Source organism: Vicia villosa, linkage group LG7 (assembly GCF_029867415.1).
Source record: "Vicia villosa cultivar HV-30 ecotype Madison, WI linkage group LG7, Vvil1.0, whole genome shotgun sequence".
In the NCBI taxonomy this organism is placed as follows: domain Eukaryota; kingdom Viridiplantae; phylum Streptophyta; class Magnoliopsida; order Fabales; family Fabaceae; genus Vicia; species Vicia villosa.
This window is the reverse complement of record NC_081186.1, coordinates 110,963,379-110,985,638: the sequence shown is the minus strand read 5'-3', so window position 1 is coordinate 110,985,638 and position 22,260 is coordinate 110,963,379. Positions and strand designations below refer to the sequence as shown.

Here is a 22,260-nt window from a genome sequence, read left to right as displayed (position 1 = left end):
AATTACAAGCCTAAGTATGCGACTGAAATATAAATAGGATAAGAAACACAAGATTCATCTCAAGACTCAGCATTCACCATAATAAGCGAAACTTAGCTATGCGGGAGTAGTTGGCAGAGAAACTAGACTGTTAGTGTGAAGCCATACTTCAAAATCTCCCATGTCAACGTCCTCAATCTTTGTCAACTGTTTGGTCTTCACGTTGTAACCAAAATGAATGTTTTTGCGTGAATAATTTTGATGCATACCTACTCGAAAGATAATTTGATTGTTGATCCACAAACGAAATGACACACTTATAGGATTAAGATTATGACCATAAGCAGCCAAATAATCAAAAGGTCCCATCTCATGATAAAGAGACCATTTTCCTGAATCAAGATCCAAAATGTAGATTTTGTATGTTGAAAACGAATTTCCAGTCACAATGCAAGAAAGGAAATCTCCTATCCATAAATATTTTGGATTCCAAACATGAAACCTGGTTCTAGCATGAAGTGGATATTGTCGTACAATAATTTCCTTGTCAACATCCATCATAATAATTTCCTCTATTGTTATCCAATACAGATCATTGCCTCCGTTATAGAGTGGTTTCCATAATACATAGCAATCAAGTGGAGCTTCTTTTCTAGCTATCTCTTTCCATGAGCTATCAATTCCAATTCTTAGCACATAGAAAACATACCAACAAGCACTCGAAACCTCAAGGACATCTGCATAGAAAAGCTTAAATTTGGCATTGCGAGGAACACGTGTTATAGTACATTGACTCCTAACTCTTATATGATGTTTTGAAATGGGAAAACAGGGAATTCTAAGCCAGGACTTGAAGATGGGGTTCACAACAAAATGTTGTCCAGCTGCATTCGAAAGCAACAATATACCATGACAAGTATCTATTAAATATCCCATTTTTGGAGGTGTTCCCAAATCATTCCTTTCAAATTGGCCATTCAAATCACCTTTAAATTCCAAGAAATAAGAATCTATGTGTGACTTGTGATTTTCAACATAAAGACCGGGTTTAGAACGCGCCGGACGTTCATACACATGAGTAAAAGTGGAGGTGGCAATAGTAGAAGAAAAATGTTTGGAAACATACCTTGCAGAGTTAATAAGGCAAAGAATAGGAACAAAATGAAAGATATGAATCATTAAATCATCAGGAAGCAGCAACTTTGACATCACTTTACAACTTTTAGAGTTTTGATTCATATTGCTGCTGTTAGCATGATCATGTGATTCAATTCTAAGGCTTGTACGTGTATCCATATTTAACAACTGCATAAAGCATAAACAACAGAAAACACGTTAACTGAACCATCAATAACATGTGTTGAAAAAATGGTTGTGAAACTAAAATCAAAATTAAAGATAAGTGTAAAAAGTAAAAATTTGGGTTTCAGATAAAGCAAATTGTTATCTATATTGGATTAATGGAAGAACACAACAAGTGATAAAAATTGGAGAGAATGAGTGAATACCTAAAGAAGAAGAAGAAGAAGAAGAAGAAGAAGTAGAAGCTTGTCCGTTATTCGCCGCCGTATATATCTCTTTCAGTTATTCACGTCACGTACTATTTGCGGTTGGGCTCAAATATTACCCATGCATTTAAATGTTGATTCACTTTTAAATTAATGAAAGCTGTTATTTAAAAAATGATCAAAAATATTTATTAAAATGTATTTAATAATAACTCAATTAAAAATTAACTATAAAAATGTAAGAAAAATAATACCCCACTATAAAATTTTAATAATATAAAAATTACATATATATTATATAAATTTAAAAAGTATTAAAAAAATATAAACATAATTTTAATTATATTTTTCTATTTTACCATCATAATATTTATTTTTCAAATTTAACTAAGTCGATAACTTAATTATTTTATTTAGAGAAGAATCGCTCAAGTCATTCTCCCTAAGAGAATTTTACAATGCTGCTACATGTTTAGGATTGTGTTCGAACTTATAATATTTAATTGAAAAAAAAATTCATTATCATCGTCCTCTTGTGTTTTATCCTTATATTATAATATAACTTTTTATTTTAACATATATATAATAATTATCAGAGCCTTCCATGAAAAAAATTAAAAGAATTTAGTAAAAAAGTAAAAGTGTTGGAATAAAAAATAATCGTGAACTTTTTTTTATTATGAGCTTAAAATAATTTAAAAGGAGGATTGAATACATATTTTTCTTAAAAATATATTTTAAAAACAAAGTTGAGAGTAGAAGTAAAGTTTAAAAATAGTTAATAGAGATTGCACAATAGATAAATGTACAACGTAAATCTTAAGGAATCACAAATCAATTATGAATGAGCTAATAACAATGAAAGAGTTATTCATTATTGTACTTAAATTCAAACAGAAAAATTTGAATTTAATTGGATTAACTTATTAAGCATTCTAAAGTTATAATTCTTCAATATAATCGGCGGAAAGACAAATCCCTATGAACAAAAAATAAACCTAACACATGCAAACTACAAATGATAAAATTACCATGCAAGATCTAAATAGAAAAAAGAGAGAGACAAATGATAAAATTATCATGCAAGATCTGAGTGAGAGTGAGAGTGAGAGAGAGAGATTGTATGTCAGGATTTATACTGATTCAGTGCTTTGTCTTCGGATATACCAAATTTGTCTCTGATGGTAAATCATCATAATTTTATTGTATTCTTCCACTATGAAATCTATAATGTCCTTTGGTACATATCATAAGCAAAACAAAATGTCAAAATACTTAGTATTAACCACAAAGTTATACATACTAAATTTTAATTTTTCTTCTACTTCACACATCTCACAAGGCTTCAAAAGACTCCAAGATCCACGATCTTGAGCTAATTCACCTTCACATATCACAAGGACTCCAAGCTCCCCGAATTTGATTTTCGAAAAAAGAAATTCTTCGCAAAATTTAGCAAATGTGAACGCTGGATGTCGAAAGAGAAATTTCTTGAGCATGTGATTTCTCAAGGAGGCGTGGTAATTAGGGGTGGAAATAGGCTAGGTTAGGCTAGGCTTTATAAGGCCTGGGCCTGACCTATGATAAATTTGAAAGTCCTGAGCCTGACCTATGATAAATTTGAAAGGCCTGAGTCTGATCTGTGACCTATAATAGACTCTTTTTTTTTTGCCTGACTTGGCCTTTTTAAAAGTCTGTCTTGACATGAAAGCCTATTTAAAAGCCTATTTTTTATTATAGTTTTCAATTAATCCATATTATTTAAGAAACCTTATAAGTCGTCCTATATATGCATATATATAGGCCGACATATTTAGCCTTTGTTCTAATATATATGTATATACAAGCTTGCCTATAAAGCCTTTTTTTTCTAATATACATGCAAATATAGGCCGATCTATTTAGCCTATTTTTAATATACATGAAAATATAGGCCGACCTATAAGGCTTCATAGGCTTTTTTAATAGCCTAAGCCTGGCCTATTTTATTAAATAAGCTTTTAAAAAAGCGTAAGCCTGACCTTGTTGTTAAATAAGCTTGGCCTGACCTTTTTGTTAAATAAGCCTAACCTGACCTGACCCTATATAGGCTAGGCCATAGACCCTTGTAGGCCAGTCTGACCTATTCCCACCCCTAGTGGCAGTATACCCATCAAAACTGAAAGCAATGTTCATTTGGGAAAGTCCTAGGAATGCTTTGGAGTTAGAGAAGTTTCTTGGGATTAGTTGGCAGGGCCGACCCAATCAAACAGAAGTTCCGTTCTAATTTAAAAAATGAGCTGAAATATTTTAAAAAAAAAATACAATTATAATAAATAAAAATGACACTGATAAAATATAATTATGTATTAATAGAATAAATTTAATTATAATTATTTAGACTTTGATCAATCTCATTTTTTTTATTGTATTGGATTTTTATTATAACAATTTTTTGATTTATTGAATTTTTTATATCAGTTTATATATTTATTAATAATAATGCAAAAAATAAAATTGAACTTATCAAAAATTTAAGGCCCTTTAAAATTTGGGGCCCTGTGATGTAGAGTCTCTTGCTCCTGCACAGGGTCGGACCTGTTAGCTGGTTAGAATCGAAGGTTCATAAAGAGATTCCCTCAATTAGCATTGCCTTTGACTAGGCATTTGGAACTCATGATGTGAGTGAAGTTTAAGGAAGTTAAAGGAAAAGTTGAGTTCCTTTCTCGTTCTAATCATTCTTGATCCTACTTAGAAATATGAAGTCTTATGCGACGCTTCGAAGAAGGGTTTATGACGTGTTTTAATGCAGAATGACAATGTAGTAGCTTGTGCATCCCTTCAGTTGAAAACCTATGAAGAGAATTATGTGATGCATGATTTAGAACTAGTTGCAATTATCTTTGCACTCAAAGTGTGGAGACACTACCTTTATAGAGTATATTTTGGAATATTTAGTGATCACAAAAGTTTAAAGTATCTATTTCACCAAAAAGAGTTAAACATGTGTCGCACGCTCGCGAAAAATGAACAGAGTCGCCACCAATATATTTATCCCATAAGGGAAAGGAATATCAGGAAATCTAACAAAGGAAGGAACAGGGTCTTGCGACCAGAGAATCAAGGTACGGGAGTCGGTTACGCGAGGGGAAGGTATTAGCACCCCTCGCGCCCATCGTACTCGATGGTATCCACCTATGTTTGTTTCTATCTAAAGGGTGTGTACTTATGTCTATGTCTAAATGCGAAATGAATGCAAAATGTAGGGAAAAGAAGAATTGTACTCGCACGGGCCCTACCCCGCTGCCTACGTATCCTTTTCAGGAATCAGAGTTACCGTAGCTCGGCTAAGGATTTTCTGTTTGTTTTTGTGTTTTTAAATTGGGCGGCGTTAACGCTCACGCTCTTGCATAAGGGGACAGCCTAGGATGCAATGGAGCGGAGATAACTTGCCCTTAGAAAGGAGAAAAAGAGATTGGTTTGTATCTTTTAAGGGTAATTCCATGATGACGAGAACCCACTACAAGGTCTCGCATCACTTCCTCACTTTTGTTTTAAGTCTGAACATTTATTAGGTTTTTTGAAGTGTTTTTTGGTTGGTGTTTTTTTAAGGGGATTTAATTTGTGACTTAGATCATACCAAAAAGAGTTTTGTTTTGCATATTTAGAGAACACACATCGAGGCCTACGCCACAATCGTTTCTCTAAATAATGGTTAAGAAATACATCGAGGTTTCACACCTCAATCATTTCTTCTCCGTTAAGTAAAGGAGATACAAAAAGAGTTCTTTTGTGAATATTTAGAGAATGCACATCGAGGCCTACGCCACAATCGTTTCTCTAAATAACGGTTAAGAAATACATCGAGGCTTCACACCTCAATCATTTCTTTTCCGCTAAGTAGGAAAGAACATACATCGGGGCCTACACCCCAATCATTTCTTTCCTACTATGAAATATAGTAGCGGTATGATCTTCATCGATATTTATTAAGTATTTTAAAAGTTGGAAATGAAAAGAATGCAATAGGGAACTATATCTAAATTCTAGTCTAAGTTGTCTATACAAGGGATTTAAAATGAAAAAACTATACGATTTATTAAGGAAAACTATACATGAGATAGGTAAAGGAAAATCAATATGCGACAAATAAAATTGAGAATTATAGCAAACAAATGATGCTCACAAGCACACATACATCTATTAATTCTATACAAAAAACGAGACTAAAAATTAATTCCTAAGTCTATTAGAGAATTATTTACGAAGAAATGTCGATACAAAGAAAATTCAAGTATTGTGAAGAAAAAAAGATCTATTAAAAGGATTAAGACAAAATTAACAAAAATCAACAAAAATTATGAACATTATTTAATCAAACTAAAAAAATCTAAAATCATTTTTGTGCCTTTTTTTATGTGAGTAAAAGGAATTATGAGTTAAAAAGTAAGAGAAAACAAAATTAAAATAAAAAAAAGAGTCTAAACTGCAGGGGGTGTGATAGTATTTTAACAATGAACTAAAATTAGCTAAAGCAGGAAACTGGGCCTGATTCAGGGGGTGGGAAAAGCCAGAGCGCTAAGGCCCAGTCCAAGCAAGGCAGCGTGTGCACAAGCAACGCAGGGGTGTAACTCAGAAACGTTACAAGCCCAGTACAATTCGTGGCCCAGCAACCATACAAACCAATCCATTTCATTTTATTACCCTTTTTTATTATATTGCAGGTGGTTTATTATCATGTGGTATTTATAAAACGTGACATGGGAATACTACCGACTATACATCAATTGGTCACAACGGCATTTAAGTATAATAGGACAAAAATAATTCACAGACCAATCACCACTTGCCACGCCTTCGCCCAAATGATTGTAAAAGATAAAAGAGCCAAAAGCTTGGAATGACACCGAATGAGATCGTGCCACGTAGGAAAGAGAGGCAAAATCTCATGCACACACAGAGACGCCGGAGTGCCGCCTCCGATCGCCTTCTCCGATAGGGCTCACGGCGGCGGCGGCGGACATTTTTCCAGAAATTTTCGAAACTGATACCAATCAACTCGTTTTTTTCTCCTGAACGCGGATCTAGCAATGATTTTCTCTAAAACTACCCCTATCATATGAACCGAGACAAAACACAAAGCCTATCATGAGCAATATCCACCAAAACACACGCCATACATACGAATCGGACCGTTTTCAAACGCAGAGAAAGAGTATCGTAACAAAACGCCAGCAAATCTAGATTAACATCACATATCAGGAGCAAGGCGAAGATCTACAAGAATCGTTCATATGCACATACACCGTAACACACAAACTCCATAAACAGGTGCTAATGATCTATCATGCTTTTTGGAAGTTAGATGGATTTAAGGCTTACCTGGAAAGTCTTAGAGCAAAGCGAAGAGAGAGAGAGCTTCACGAACGGTGCAGTCCTCTTCTTGTTCCTTGGACGTGATAATGGCTCGTGATGACGCAATTCAGAGCCTCAGAGGCGAGACGTGTATGCGGCGAATCTTCTTTGAGCTTCCTAGCCACGGCGTTGAAAGTGGACGGTATACTTGACTTTGGAGCGTGGTGTTGATTAGAGGTAGGTGACGGTGGTGCAATGATCGTGATGATGAAGATTGATGTGAAGGAGCTCTGGATCGATATAGAGATTGGAGAAGGTGAACTGAAGTGGTTGTTGAAGTTTGTTACGGTGGTGGTTAGGGTGGTTGGAAAAACGGTTATGGTGGAGATAGGTGAGAGATCAAGAGGGTGAGAGTGGAAAGAGTGATGAGAGTTGTGTGAAACTGAAAAAAGAAAAGTGTGATTGTCCGCGTGTGTTGTGAAGGAGTTTTCTTATATATCATGAGTGTACATGGTAGCTATGGTGGTGTGTGTTGTATTGTAGTATTATTCTGCGCCAGAATTTGATGTTGACACCTTACCACACGAGCATCCATGAAGCTAGCTTTATGAGTTTGTATCTTTGGCCATGAGTTATCATTAGCTGCAATTTTATGATCAATTTAAAGAGGGCATGTGATGGGACAAGTTTCATGTTGGAAAGATTGAGAGAAGAGGTCTGTAACTCACTCAAATGTGCCTTGGAAAGTGTAAGTACACAACTGTATTGATGCCTATCCACGCGCGCAGCAAGACCTGGCCCGTTGCCTTCCCAAATGCAACCTTCAAGGGCATGACTTTAGACTCTTGTATCTTACTCTTTTCTTAATCAAATTCCATGATTATTGTCTTGTTGTGTAGAGGGCATGGAGGTGAACATAAGCATACTAAGTTTGCACCTGATGGACCTTTGTATTTTTCTGAAATTAGTCCCAAAGTCAGCATACAACGTGCTCGATGAAAAGCACGCGCGTGACTCAGGATTTTGGCTTGCACTTCTGGCAGTGTGAAACATGGCAAGGGCTTGACTTTGAGCATTCATAAATGATTCAATATTCAACCAAATGACTCAAATCTTGTTTCCTTACATAGAGGACATGGCAAAGAATGGAAGCATACCAAGTTTGCTCCCATGGCATTTTTGTAGAGCTCTAACATTAGCTTGAGATTTGGCATACCACGTGCTTGATGAAATGCCAGGTCATGACTTGGCTTGTGACTTGGATCATGACTTAAGCTGAATGGATTTTCAGGAACTTCAAACCAAATTAACTCTTCATACAATCTTCAAATTAAAAAGTGTCCAACTATAAAGTTGTTCTCCTCCATGAGAGGAACAACTTTGATGTTGGAAATTTCTTCAAAAGATGTCATTTGCCACGTGTAAACTGATAGTGAAGTGGACTGCTTGCCAAGCTTCTAAGATGCCAAAATTTTCCTAAGTGTTGAAACCTTTCCTTTTTTGTTATTTTTTTTCCTATTTTTGGCAACTTTTGTCAAACTCCCGATTTTATTCATTCTTTGACTTTTCTCGACCGACTTTCCACCAAAAGTCAATATTTGAATAATTCTTCCGATTTTGACCCAAAAGTCAACTGTTCCGATCTTTCTCCGATCTTTATGAAATTCCCGATTAATCCACTTCTGACCAATGAAATCAACTGAACACTTCCACACAAGCGTCATGCTATTCCTTCTCATAAAATCAGCTCTTGATCAATGTATTCGACCAAAAAGTCAACTGCGTTGACTTCGGTCAAGAAACCCTAGTTCAGGATAACCAGATGAATTACAAGCTTGTCCACTCCCACCAATGCCTTGAGTTGAGAAGAACCCTAATCCATGAAGACTTAAATGAAAACAAAGCCACATAATCACCTCAGATCCTCACATTTGGTAGGAAATTCCTTGTCATAAAAGCTCTTTCTTGCTAGTCTTTGATTGATACCAATGATATGCATGCATGGGTATGGATTATGGCCTAAGTGATGTATGTACATGAATGCAAAGCCTAAGCCAGTTAGAAGTAAAGGGGTAGGGCAAATTTGGGGTATGACAGCTGCCCCTATTTAATCATCTTAAACCTGAAGGTGAGATTGGCGTTAGCCTTTCGAACATTCGAGGTAGAAGAAGATTAAATATCGAAGACCTGAAATTTGTCCTGAAAAGATGGAGTGATCTTTATTCTTTGCTTTTGTTTTGATATCTGCTGGGGAAAGAGAGGAATTTGTTTTGCTGGCGGATATATTTACAGTAAGTAATGGGTTTGAATTGTAGTAGCCTGTAACGTAACTTGAGGTGCCAATACAAGGTTCCCAAAAGAAATGTTTGATGAAACAATGACTGAAAGGAAATAGATCTTGTGCGATTTACGACTCAACATCAGGACTGAAAGGAATAAGATCTCGTGGCGATCTTATGACTCAACATCGAAAGAAAATCTCGTGCGATTTTCCACACTTTGGAAAGGAATAAGATCTCGTGGCGATTTTATGACTCAACATCGAAAGAAAATCTCGTGCGATTTTCCACACCTTGGAAAGGAATAAGATCTCGTGGCGATCTATGACTCGACATCGAAAGAAAATCTCGTGCGATTTTCCACACTTTGGAAAGGAATAAGGTCTCGTGGCGATCTTATGACTCAACATCGAAAGAAAATCTCGTGCGATTTTCCACACTTTGGAAAGGAATAGGATCTCGTGGCGATCTATGACTCGACATCGAAAGAAAATCTCGTGCGATTTTCCACACCTTGAAAGGAATAAGATCTCGTGGCGATCTATGACTCGACATCGAAAGAAAATCTCGTGCGATTTTCCACACTTTGGAAAGGAATAGGATCTCGTGGCGATCTATGACTCGACATCGAAAGAAAATCTCGTGCGATTTTCCACACCTTGGAAAGGAATAAGATCTCGTGGCGATCTATGACTCGACATCGAAAGAAAATCTCGTGCGATTTTCCACACTTTGGAAAGGAATAAGGTCTCGTGGCGATCTTATGACTCAACATCGAAAGAAAATCTCGTGCGATTTTCCACACTTTGGAAAGGAATAAGATCTCGTGGCGATCTTATGACTCAACATCGAAAGAAAATCTCGTGCGATTTTCCACACTTTGGAAAGGAATAAGGTCTCGTGGCGATCTGTGACTCAACATCGACTCGACATCGAGGGACGGAAGAAGACATTGTGTCCGACACTCATCAGGGATTGAAGATACCTCGCATCGGCACCGTGGTTTAAAAGTGTTTGTAGTGTGATAGCAGATATCAGGCAAAGTTTGTACAGGTAACAACTTTGAGGGGATGGGTCATTGTTCTGATTGAGGGATGATTTGTATTATCTGGCTTATGCTTTGTATGCACGTTTGACTTTTCTTATGGCGTAACGTTCCGCTTTTGGCGGATATGTTACGCTTTCGAGGATGCAAATGCTATATGCAATGGATTCTATATGCAGAGAGTGCCAAATAAAGGCCTTCGGAGGAACCGGAGAGTAGGATCATTGGGGTCCGTTGCCTGTGATCTTGAACCATCATCGTGAATTGATATTGGAACCCTACGGTACCAAAGATTATTGGTAACTGCGTTGAGGGTTGGGACATAACCCTGCTGGGGATGAAATGATCTTGCTCGACTTTCCTTACATCCTGCGCTGCTTGGGGAATCACGAGTTTTGAGAGACCGCTCTTCGTCTGCCATATGGAAGAGGGGTATGGACCTTTTCAGGTTCTCCAGGCTTACCAGTATTGATGAATTATACTCCGGAACTTTCATGTGGGATGATGATGACCTTTGCGACATATCGGGAGCCAAAATGACAGCTAGAACCTGCAACCTGCACAGAAAACAACGTTTGGATGCAAATGGCGCCCCTTAGAGCACTTTTGTGTTTATGTAACATCATGTTTCGTTTTGATTTTGTGATTATTATTCCCCATGTTTTCAATGCAATGTTTAATAACGAATTAAATCACACCTTGCATGCGAAAAAAAATGAAAAGCAAGAAAGAACACTTCTTATCAAAAGATCATTTTATTGATGGAACGCCTATGAATAGGCTTCTGTACAAGGAAGCAACTCCTAAATGAGGTAGTTGCGAAAGGAAAATAAAATGCAAAAAGCAAAATGGCAAAGAGGAATGCTCGAATTTCCATTAAAACTGATATTGCTACAATTCCCATATCCTCGATCCTCTCAATGCTTTGCTTCAGAGGGGTAATGGTTGGATTGATCTGTCCGTTCTGCGAAGGGCGTATAAGGGTCTTTGTGAAGGATATTCAGACTGCAGCCTCTCGCTTTTGATCCCTAACTTTTGCCTGGATCGCCCTTTCGGGTTTTCAATCCAGCGGGATGCCCCCTTTTTGCCTAAGTCGCCCTTTCGGGTTTTCAACTTAGCGGGTTATTCTTTTTTTTTGTTTTATCCCTAATTTTTTCCAAAACCCTTTTGGTTTGCCGGGATGCCCTTATTTTTGCCTAGGTACGTCGACCTAGCGGGTCTTTTATGCGTAGTATTTTTTGACTGAGTCTGAATTGACTGGAAGCGGAACGTCTTCCCCATCCATCTTTGTCAAGATTAAAGCCCCACCTGAAAATGCTTTCTTCACAATGTATGGTCCCTCATAGTTGGGAGTCCATTTGCCCCTTGGATCGGTGTGAATTGGCAAGATCTTCCTTACGACTAGGTCACCTGTGTGGAATTCTCGAGGCCGAATTTTCTTATCATACGCTTTCTTGATCCTCTTTTGGTACAACTGGCCATGGCAGATAACAGATAAGTGTTTCTCCTCAATTAGATTGAGATGATCAAGCCTCGTTTGAACCCATTCAGTTTCATCGAGTTTGGCGTCCATCAAGACTCTCAACGAAGGAATTTCCACTTCGACAGGTAGTACGGCCTCCATACCGTAGACGAGAGAGAAGGGAGTTGCCCCAGTTGAAGTACGAACCGAAGTTCTATAGCCATGCAAAGCAAATGGCAACATCTCATGCCAATCTTTATACGTTCTAACCATCTTCTGGACAATCTTCTTTATATTCTTGTTAGCAGCTTCGACTGCGCCGTTCATCTTTGGCCGATAGGGTGATGAATTGTGGTGTTCAATCTTGAACTCTTCACACAACTCTGCCATCATCTTGTTATTAAGATTAGACCCATTGTCAGTGATGATCTTGTTTGGAACCCCATATCGGCATATGATCTCTCTCTTGATGAAGCGAGTAACGACTTGCTTGGTTACGTTCTTGTAAGAAGCAGCTTCAACCCATTTGGTGAAGTAGTCGATAGCAACAAGAATAAATCTGTGTCCATTTGAAGCTTGTGGCTCTATCCGTCCAATCATGTCTATGCCCCACATAGCAAAGGGCCAAGGCGATGTCAGGACATTCAGAGGAGTCGGAGGAACATGAATTCTGTCAGCATACACTTGACATTTGTGACATTTCTTCACATACACATAACAATCACTTTCAATCGTCATCCAATAATATCCTGCTCGCAAGATCTTTTTGGCCATAGAATGTCCACTGGAATGAGTTCCAAAAGATCCTTCATGAATTTCCCGCATGATCAATTCTGCTTCGTGTCTATCCACGCATCTGAGCAAAACTGAATCATAGTTTCTTTTGTACAGGACGTCTCCTGACAAGAAGAATTTGGATGCTAACCTTCGAAGCGTTCGCTTATCACCAATTGTAGCATCTTCGGGATACTCTTGCTTCTCAACATACCTCTTGATGTCGTAATACCATGGCTTTTCATCATACACATCTTCAGTAGTGAGGCAATGAGCAGGGAATGCATGGGCAGGCTCTTTGTAACGGAGGATCGTTATGTCTGGTACTTCTTTAGGGGAGCTAACTCTGAACATAGCCGCCAAAGTAGCCAAAGCATCTGCCAATTGATTTTCCTCTCGGGGGATGTGATTGAAAGTGATCTCCTCGAAAGCGGGCAGCAACTCCAAGATATAGTCCTTATAAGGAACCAAATTGGGGTGTCGTGTCTCCCAATCACCTCTTACTTGATGTATGACCAATGCAGAATCCCCATAAACCTCAAGGATCTTGATCCTCATATCAATGGCTGCTTCGAGGCCCATTATGCAAGCTTCGTACTCTGCGACATTGTTTGTGCAATCAAAGCATATTCTAGCTGTGAAAGGGATGTGAGTTTGACGAGGAGAAGTCAAAACTGCCCCAATACCATGGCCCATAGCATTTGATGCACCGTCGAACGTGAGAGTCCATCGCTCTCCTGGTTTGGGTCCTTCATTATCATCCAGTTTCATGATATCTTCATCAGGAAAGTCAAACTTCATTGACTGATACTCTTCTAATGGCTGATGAGCAAGATGATCTGCAAGGACACTTCCTTTGATGGCCTTCTGTGTGACATACTGGATATCATATTCTGATAAAAGCATTTGCCACCGGGCTAGTCTTCCTGTAAGGGCCGGTTTTTCAAAGATGTACTTTATCGGGTCCATTTTGGAGATCAATAGAGTGGTGTGAGTCAACATATACTGCCTCAGTCGGCGAGCAGCCCATACCAAAGCACAGCAAGTTTTCTCGAGTAGTGAGTAACGGGATTCACAATCGGTAAACTTTTTGCTCAGGTAATAAATGGCGCACTCTTTTCGACCAGACTCGTCATGTTGGCCTATCACACACCCCATAGATCCTTCAAGCACAGTTAAGTACATAAGAAGCGGCCTCCCAGGAACCGGAGGCATGAGAATTGGTGGCTCTTGGAGATACTGCTTGATCTTTTCGAAGGCTTCCTGACAACGATCATCCCAACGGATATCTTGATTTTTGCGCAGCAGTTTGAAGATGGGTTCACAAGTGTCAGTGAGATAAGAAATGAACCTGGCTATGTAATTCAACCTTCCAAGGAACCCTCGAACTTCTTTTTCATTCTTCGGTGCTGGCATGTTCTGTATTGCTCTTACTTTATCAGGGTCGACCTCAATCCCTCGTTGGCTCACAATGAATCCAAGTAACTTTCCAGATCGCACTCCAAAAGTGCACTTGTTTGGATTAAGTCTCAACTTGAATTTACGCAAACGAGCAAATAATTTCTCAAGATATACCAAGTGTTCCTCCTCAGTTTGGGATTTTGCAATCATATCATCGACGTACACCTCAATCTCTTTATGGATCATGTCATGGAAGAGGGTCACCATTGCTCGTTGATATGTTGCACCAGCATTCTTAAGACCAAAAGGCATCACCTTATAACAATACGTACCCCACGGAGTGGTAAAGGTGGTCTTTGTCATATCTTCAGGAGCCATCTTTATTTGATTATAGCCAGAAAAACCATCCATGAAAGAGAACACCGAATACTGAGCAGTGTTGTCGACTAGCACATCAATATGAGGCAGAGGGAAATCATCCTTCGGACTTGCCCTATTCAAATCTCGGTAGTCAACACACATGCGTACCTTTCCGTCCTTCTTAGGAACGGGTACTATGTTTGCAATCCAAGGAGGATATTCACACACGGATAAGAAACCAGCCTTCAATTGTTTTTCAACTTCTTCCTTGATTTTCAAAGCCATATCAGGTCGAGTTCTTCGTGGTTTTTGCTTTACAGGCGGACATTCTGGTTTGAGAGGTAGCCTGTGCATAACTATATCCGTGTCTAAACCAGGCATGTCTTCATAAGACCAGGCGAAGATGTCAACATACTCTCGAAGCAGCTCAATCAACCTTCTCTTTACATCATTTTGCAAAGCGGCACCTATCTTGACTTCTCTCTTTGCTTCTTCTGTACCGAGGTTGATGATTTCTATGGCTTCTTGATGTGGCTGAATAGATTTATCCTCTTGTCTCAAAAGTCTTGCCAATTCCTCGGGGACTTCACAATCTTCCCCACTATCCTCATCAGCTTGGTCAATTGGATTCTCAAAGATATCAAGACGTGGAACTGTAACATTATCATTTTTGATGGAGTTCGAGCCGGATCTGCACGATGGATGATTTATTCCTTAGAATGCAACACATAAAAAGGAAGAAAAAAAGGAAATCTTTGCCATTTTTGAAAAAGTTTTTTTTTTTAAAGTAAAAACAAAAATGAAAGAAAATGGAACAGTAATTGCATGCGAAGATATGATTTTCATTCAATATTAAACAAATTGAAACAACATGGGGGCCCTTCTTTATACAAGTGGTCAAAATGCTTAGGGCGAAGCACATGACTAATCGAAACAAGAAAATTACATCTCCATAAAAGTGACTCTAGGGACGTCCAAGATAGTCCAATTGTTGAGTTCCTGTCCAGGCGCAGCATGGCAAATGAATCTGGAGAGATCTTCTTCATCATCATCATCCACGGCGAGAACTTGACTTCCAGAACTGGTGCTTGCGCTGACGAACACTTGAGAAATGGGGGGAATCACCTTCTTTCCAGGAGTTATGCTGAGCTGAGTAGAGGAAGATGGCTGATACCCAAGGCCATACTTGTCTCGCTTCTCTTGAACATCAATCAGCTTTCCCCAGACACTATGAGGAGTACCAGCTTCTAAGAAAGCCTTAGCATCATTTAAAGACGAGAGGGGCGCTCCGAGTTCCTTCTTATTCTCGACCACAGGGAGTTTGTCAACTGACACAATCTCTAAGGCTTGAAAAGGTGTCTCTTGTATCTCTCCCTCCACTTCAACATAACGGTATGATGCCAGATTATTGACTATCAAATCCTCTTCACCAGTGATCACAACAATCTTGTCATTCACAACAAATTTCAAACACTGATGGAGGGTAGATGTCACAGCTCCAGCAGCATGAATCCAAGGACGACCCAAGAGGCAAGTGTATGAAGGGTTTATATCCATAACGTAGAAGGCAATGTAGAACATGTGAGGACCAATCAAGACAGGCAGATCAATTTCTCCTTCTACGGACCTTCTAGAACCATCAAATGCTCTAACACTCATAGTGCATGGTCTCATCATAATCCCATCCATACTCAGCTTAAACAAAGTGGCCTTGGGCATCACATTAAGAGAAGAACCTGTATCAATCAGAACTCGAGACAACACAGCATCCAGACACTTGACGGAGATATGCAATGCTTTGTTGTGTGCTCTACCCTCAGGTGGGAGTTCATCATCAGAAAAACCCAAACAATTACCAGCAGCAATGTTGGTCACAACCCCTTCAAACTGAGGCACGGTAATGTCTTGAGTCACGTGAGCGGAAGCCAGAACTTTCATCAGAGCATCACGATGAGCTTCAGAATGTACCAAGAGAGACACGATGGAGATCTTGGCTTGGGTCTGATCAAGTTGGTCAATCACTTTGTAATCACTTTTCTTAATGATTTTCAAGAGTTGTTCGGCATCTTGGGCATTACGTGTTACAGGAGGATCAACAGCAACTTGCTTTCCTTTTGCTTGTGTACTAGCCTCTTTGTTGGTCTCTTTAGGAGGCGGAGGAGGAGCAGCAAAGATCCGACCACTACGGGTAATGCCACTAGTGCCAGTAATATTTGTGATACTCGAAGTACCCACTGGAGGACAGTCAAACTTCTTCCCTCGAATATACACGGCATTATAACTCCAAGGAACAGCCTTAGAATCATTCACAGGAGAGGGAACAAGAGACGAGGTTGAAGGAGTCGAAGGAACATTTGGAACCTGAATAACCAACGGAGTCCTCGGAGCCTGAATGACCAAAGGAGTACTCGGAGCATGAATGATTAAAGAAGTGTCCTGAGTTTTTGATATCTCAGCAGGGTAGCAAGGGATCTCTAAAGTAGCCACATCTTCGACAGGAACGACCCTTTCCACTCTAAGAACACCTTCATCCATTAATTCCTGGATTTCTTCTCTCAACCTAGTGCACTCCTCAGGATTAGAAGAACATTGCAAACAGTAGTCATGTAATTCACACAAAACCTTTTGTTGCATAAGATACTCTCTGACAACTGCTAGCGGCATCCTAACCTCATTAACATCATTTACCAGGGTCTGATCATCACATAACTCAATAGCATTGGTCGTACCAGCATGAGGAGGCATAGGATTATTCTGCACATTAGGACCAGCAGGAGCGAACGAGATAAGCTTGTCGTCAAGGAGATCCTGAACCTTCAATTTGAATGCTCTACACTTTTCAATAGTATGGCCTGGAGCCCCTGAATGAAATTCACATCGAGCATTAACATCATAACCAGGAGGGAGAGGACTAGGCGGAGGCCCAAGTTCACGGAGTTGTACCAATTGGCCAGCAAGCAACTGAGGGAGGAGTTGGGCATATGACATCGGAACCGGATCAATACGCCTATCTTGGAATCTTGTTCTTTGTGGGCCCCTTTGACCTTGAGGCCTAGGGTTCTGTTGACGATTCTGAGGAGCAGCAGCTTGTTGTTGTGGTACGAAAGGCTGTTGGGGTGCCATCCATGGTTGTGGAAGAGCAGCAGCATATGCTTGAGGGACATATGGACCAGGAACAGCATAAGGCATCGGATAATAAGGAGGCGGAACAGCAGAATATGCAGGAGCTCGGCTTTGGTCAACAGAAGCGGTGCTAGTCTCACCTTCCTTCTTCTTCACAAACCCAGAATACGGCTTTTTACCATTACCACCTGAGGTGCTAGGATTAGTAACACCTTGAATGGTACCGGCTTTGACACAATTCTCAACCCTCTCACCAATGATGACCACATCCGAAAAGGAAGGAGAAGTATTACTAACCATGTGTTGAAGATACGGCCCTTTTAGAGTTCCCATAAACAGATCAATCAATTCTCGGTCCAATAAGGGAGGTTGAACTCGAGCAGCAAGTTCACGCCATCTCTGGGCGTATTCTTTAAAGGACTCTTCAGATTTCTGTGACATATTCTGCAGTTGGGCACGCCTAGGAGCCATAGCAGTATTGTAGTGGTATTGTTTCAGGAAGGCATCAACAAGTTCTCCCCAAGTACTGACATTAGACCTCTCGAGTTTCATATACCACTCCAACGGGGCTCCAGTGAGACTATCCTGGAAGAAGTGCATAAGCAGAGGTTCGTTCTCAGCGTGAGCGGCCATCTTACGGCAGTAGGAACGAATGTGAGTCTCTGGGCAGGTAACTCCCTTGTACTTATCAAAATCTGGCACCTTGAACTTCGGGGGAATAACAATCCCAGGTACCAAGCACATAGCAGCAGTGTTAAAACTCGAAGTTTTAGCAACCTCAACGGCCTTAAGGCGTTCTTCAAGAGCTTGGTACATCTTAGCAGTCTCGGTCAACTCAGCAGTGAGATCATGTTCAAGATCAATAACCTCATGGTGGTCGTCCACCACTTTAAGTGTCTCATTAATAGGAGTCTCTTTAGTTTTCACCCCTCCGTCAGCAGAATTGGTAGGAGTATCTTTGACCAAACTAGCGACACTCTTTCTGAGTTCATCCTGTCCTTGAACAACGGCATGGAGAGTCTCCATAAGTTGGGCCATTCTCTCCCCCATAACATCCATATCCCTACGGAGGGCAGCTTGGTTCTGCTCAAATTGATCCATGAGTCTCTCGTTGCTCCGGGTACGGTAAGGATGTAAGAAAGTCAGCTTCGTCGTCGGAAAAGAAATCTGTTGCTGAAAGGGACCCCAATTAGTTTCTTGTACAATAACCTGAAAAATGCAATGTGATAATGTGAATGTATGAGTGCATGTGTGCGTATGACGTGATGTGCCATTTTCAGAGTATCCAAGATTTAATATTGATCCAGAATAGCTAACAATGTGACAAAAGATAAGTGTCAAGAGAAACTAGTTCTTTTCATAACAAGAAATTTAAACTTGGGCAAGCCATACATTGACAAGATAGTTCAACAAGGGAAATAAAAGACCCCATCCAACAAGTCTGGTGGTGGTCGAAACATACAGACTCAAACATCAATCCATCTGAATATAAAACAAAGGTCCTCCTTGTCTGAAGTGCTCGTCGCTCCACTTCTTAGTTTCATCAAACAGTTTCTTGGTTGCTTCTCGATCTCTTCCTTTAAGAAGGCTTTGAATCACCTCATCTTTGCGAAACAAATGCCCATCTAGCTTCTTGCAGCACTCCCTGAGTTCGTCACATCCTTTGCATTCTGGGAGATAATCCTTTTCAGATACGTCCTCCATACCCATCATTCGATCTCTGAGCTTGGCATTTTCTTCTGTTAGTCGAGCGTTACGGAGGTGACTTCCTTTCAGTTGAGTCTCAATTGCCATTCTTTTAGTGGTCTCTTCTTCCAGTTTCTTTTTCAGATTCTTCACTTCAACTCTAGCATCCCTTTCTATCTTGAGCTTATAAGCTTTCAAGTCTTCTCGGTACTCTCGCTTGAGTTTCTCTTCTGCCTCTTTCATGGCCTTTTTTAGGATCTTCTGGTGATCCTCGACAATAACAATAGTATCTCTTTCACCTTTTTCCGTTCTAGCCCTCTTTTGAACTCTCAAAGATCCTTCTTTCAGCACCTTGGCCTCATGTGTCAACTCAACCCTTTTCTGGTCCATAAGACAATGTTTTGGTCGTACATCCGATCTCCTTTTGTGCAATTGGGTGTTTTCCATATCTACCTGGGTACATTTCTCAGCAGGCACAGTGGCAATTGGAATCTTAGGTGGTTGCTCGTACAATGGGTTAACCTTCGGGAAAGGCAACAAGCGATCTTTAACTCTATTTTCAACCCAATCCGTGTAGGCTTGTTTGGCAACGGCATTCTTTTCACCCAGAGAAATCTGATTACTTGTATGGATGTCATTCCAGGCACTCACCACTTTTTCTAAACCTTTTAGATCGGTTCCCTTCTCAAAGCAAACGGATTCAAATATCTCTTTGTCCAAAGGCTTGTTTTCAAGTGCAAAACCCAATTGACGCAGCGCTAGCTTAGGATTATAATTGATAACACCTTTTGTTCCTATGAGGGGAACATTGTCAAAAGCACCACAACTAGTTATAACCTTCTCTACGTCCATCCCGGTAGGACACCAGACAATGTCATTTCCAGTAAGCCCCATGATCCTTTGATGCCATTTCTGAGTAGAAGTAACGAAAGGACCACTTGTAGGTAGGTGGGACTTAAACCAGGTGTATAACAACGGCAAACAATTTCTTATGGCTCCTCCTTTCCCATATCGAGAGTGGACAGAATAGTACGTATCGGCTAGCAAAGTAGGGACCGGATTCTTATCCACAAAAAGACATATAGCGGCCAGATCAACGAACTTGTGAATGTTAGGGAACATCACGATCCCATAGATCAAAACGGCCAGAAGGGCGTTGAAAGCCTCCCACATCTTTTTGTTAGCCAACTCTTGAGCCTTCTCAACCAAGAAACTCATATAGAAACCATGGGTGTTACCATTCTTCTTCCAATTCCCAAGGACGTCTTCTATGCTCAAATAAAGAGCGTTGGCAATGTTGTCCAAATCCGGTTTCTCTGGGACACAAACGAAAGGAACCTTGTGTTGAACCTTGATATTGAGAAAGTGAGAGTACTCCTCGAGAGTGGGAGCCAACTGATAGCCTGAGAAGGTGAAACAACGCAAGTCAGGATCATAGAACTGAAGAAGAGTAGATAAACCCCATTCGTCGACGTGTGAGTCCAAAAGAGTCAAGATGTTTCCGTAATTCTCAGTGAACACAGTTTTATTATGACCAGTGATCAATCCACCCAATTGCCCCAACTGAATCAAGCCTTCGCGATGGAAACTGTAAGTGTGAGTACGCCTTGTAGCTTCTCTGGTAGCGGTCACGTTGTTAGCCATCCTGGGTGAAAAGTAATAACCTCGGATACCCTGAAAAATGGCATGCATATGAGAAATAATACTATTTTCTTTTTTCTTTTTTTCTTTTTTCTTTTTTATTACATCTTTTCTTCTTTTTTTCTTTGGAAAATAAATATGCTATGATGAAAATGATGCAATGGAGATTCTCCCAATATGAGAGAGTTGTTGTGTCGTCTCTGAGCAGAATCACAAGTCATAAGGTCAAAGGTTCGGCATATGTGCCACACAGCCATAAGAACAATAGTCACCAACAGAACAGAATAGTCACCAACGGTACCTGTCATGTATATCCCTCCCCACTCACAGGTGAATCTAGGTCAGGGTAAGGTCATGAAACGCAGTATACGGTCCGCCCGAAGGTAAGCATCATCACAGCGCGGATGCGGGTGACGATAATACCTCCGTTTGAAACCACTACTCTGCTCGTAGTCACATGATCCATCCCGAGACGTACACCTCGAGACAAACCATGCTCCCACTCTATCCTAGGGTACCTAAAGTGCACTCATAGCCTGGGTATTGGGCCTTTTACCTCATAGAACATCCCACCCAACCTGCAAAACAGAACAGAAGACCCCAAGGAACACAGAATATAATCCATATGCATGATGTGCAAACAGAAATAAACATGATATGCAAGCAGAAAAATAAACATGCAAACATATATACAAGGTATAGACATAAAAACAAATAAACACCCAGTAAATAAACAAACAAACGCAGGCTAGGATCGACTCGCTATGGATGGACCAGCAACAGGTCTAGCAAGATCCCCAGCAGAGTCGCCAGCTGTCGCACGCTCGCGAAAAATGAACAGAGTCGCCACCAATATATTTATCCCATAAGGGAAAGGAATATCAGGAAACCTAACAAAGGAAGGAACAGGGTCTTGCGACCAGAGAATCAAGGTACGGGAGTCGGTTACGCGAGGGGAAGGTATTAGCACCCCTCGCGCCCATCGTACTCGATGGTATCCACCTATGTTTGTTTCTATCTAAAGGGTGTGTACTTATGTCTATGTCTAAATGCGAAATGAATGCAAAATGTAGGGAAAAGAAGAATTGTACTCGCACGGGCCCTACCCCGCTGCCTACGTATCCTTTTCAGGAATCAGAGTTACCGTAGCTCGGCTAAGGATTTTCTGTTTGTTTTTGTGTTTTTTAATTGGGCGGCGTTAACGCTCACGCTCTTGCATAAGGGGACAACCTAGGATGCAATGGAGCGGAGATAACTTGCCCTTAGAAAGGAGAAAAAGAGATTGGTTTGTATCTTTTAAGGGTAATTCCATGATGACGAGAACCCACTACAAGGTCTCGCATCACTTCCTCACTTTTGTTTTAAGTCTGAACATTTATTAGGTTTTTTGAAGTGTTTTTTGGTTGGTGTTTTTTTAAGGGGATTTAATTTGTGACTTAGATCATACCAAAAAGAGTTTTGTTTTGCATATTTAGAGAACGCACATCGAGGCCTACGCCACAATCGTTTCTCTAAATAATGGTTAAGAAATACATCGAGGTTTCACACCTCAATCATTTCTTTTCCGTTAAGTAAAGGAGATACAAAAAGAGTTCTTTTGTGAATATTTAGAGAATGCACATCGAGGCCTACGCCACAATCGTTTCTCTAAATAACGGTTAAGAAATA

The 22,260-nt window shown here is 40.1% G+C and overlaps 2 protein-coding genes across 2 annotated transcripts; both read right to left on the bottom strand.

Annotated features, from left to right (window-relative positions):
- Nucleotides 1-1,280, bottom strand: LOC131618273 (uncharacterized). Its single transcript, XM_058889535.1, has one exon. The coding sequence runs from the start codon at nt 1,273-1,275 to the stop codon at nt 97-99; it is 1,179 nt and encodes a 392-aa protein (XP_058745518.1). The 5' UTR covers nt 1,276-1,280; the 3' UTR covers nt 1-96.
- A 5,188-nt stretch (nt 1,281-6,468) lies between these two features.
- Nucleotides 6,469-20,595, bottom strand: LOC131619987 (uncharacterized). The gene is made up of 3 exons (XM_058891018.1): nt 19,789-20,595; nt 19,251-19,632; nt 6,469-6,578 (listed from the first exon to the last, which is right to left on the bottom strand). The coding sequence occupies exons 1-3, from the start codon at nt 20,593-20,595 to the stop codon at nt 6,469-6,471; spliced, it is 1,299 nt and encodes a 432-aa protein (XP_058747001.1).
- Nucleotides 20,596-22,260: the final 1,665 nt, after the last annotated feature.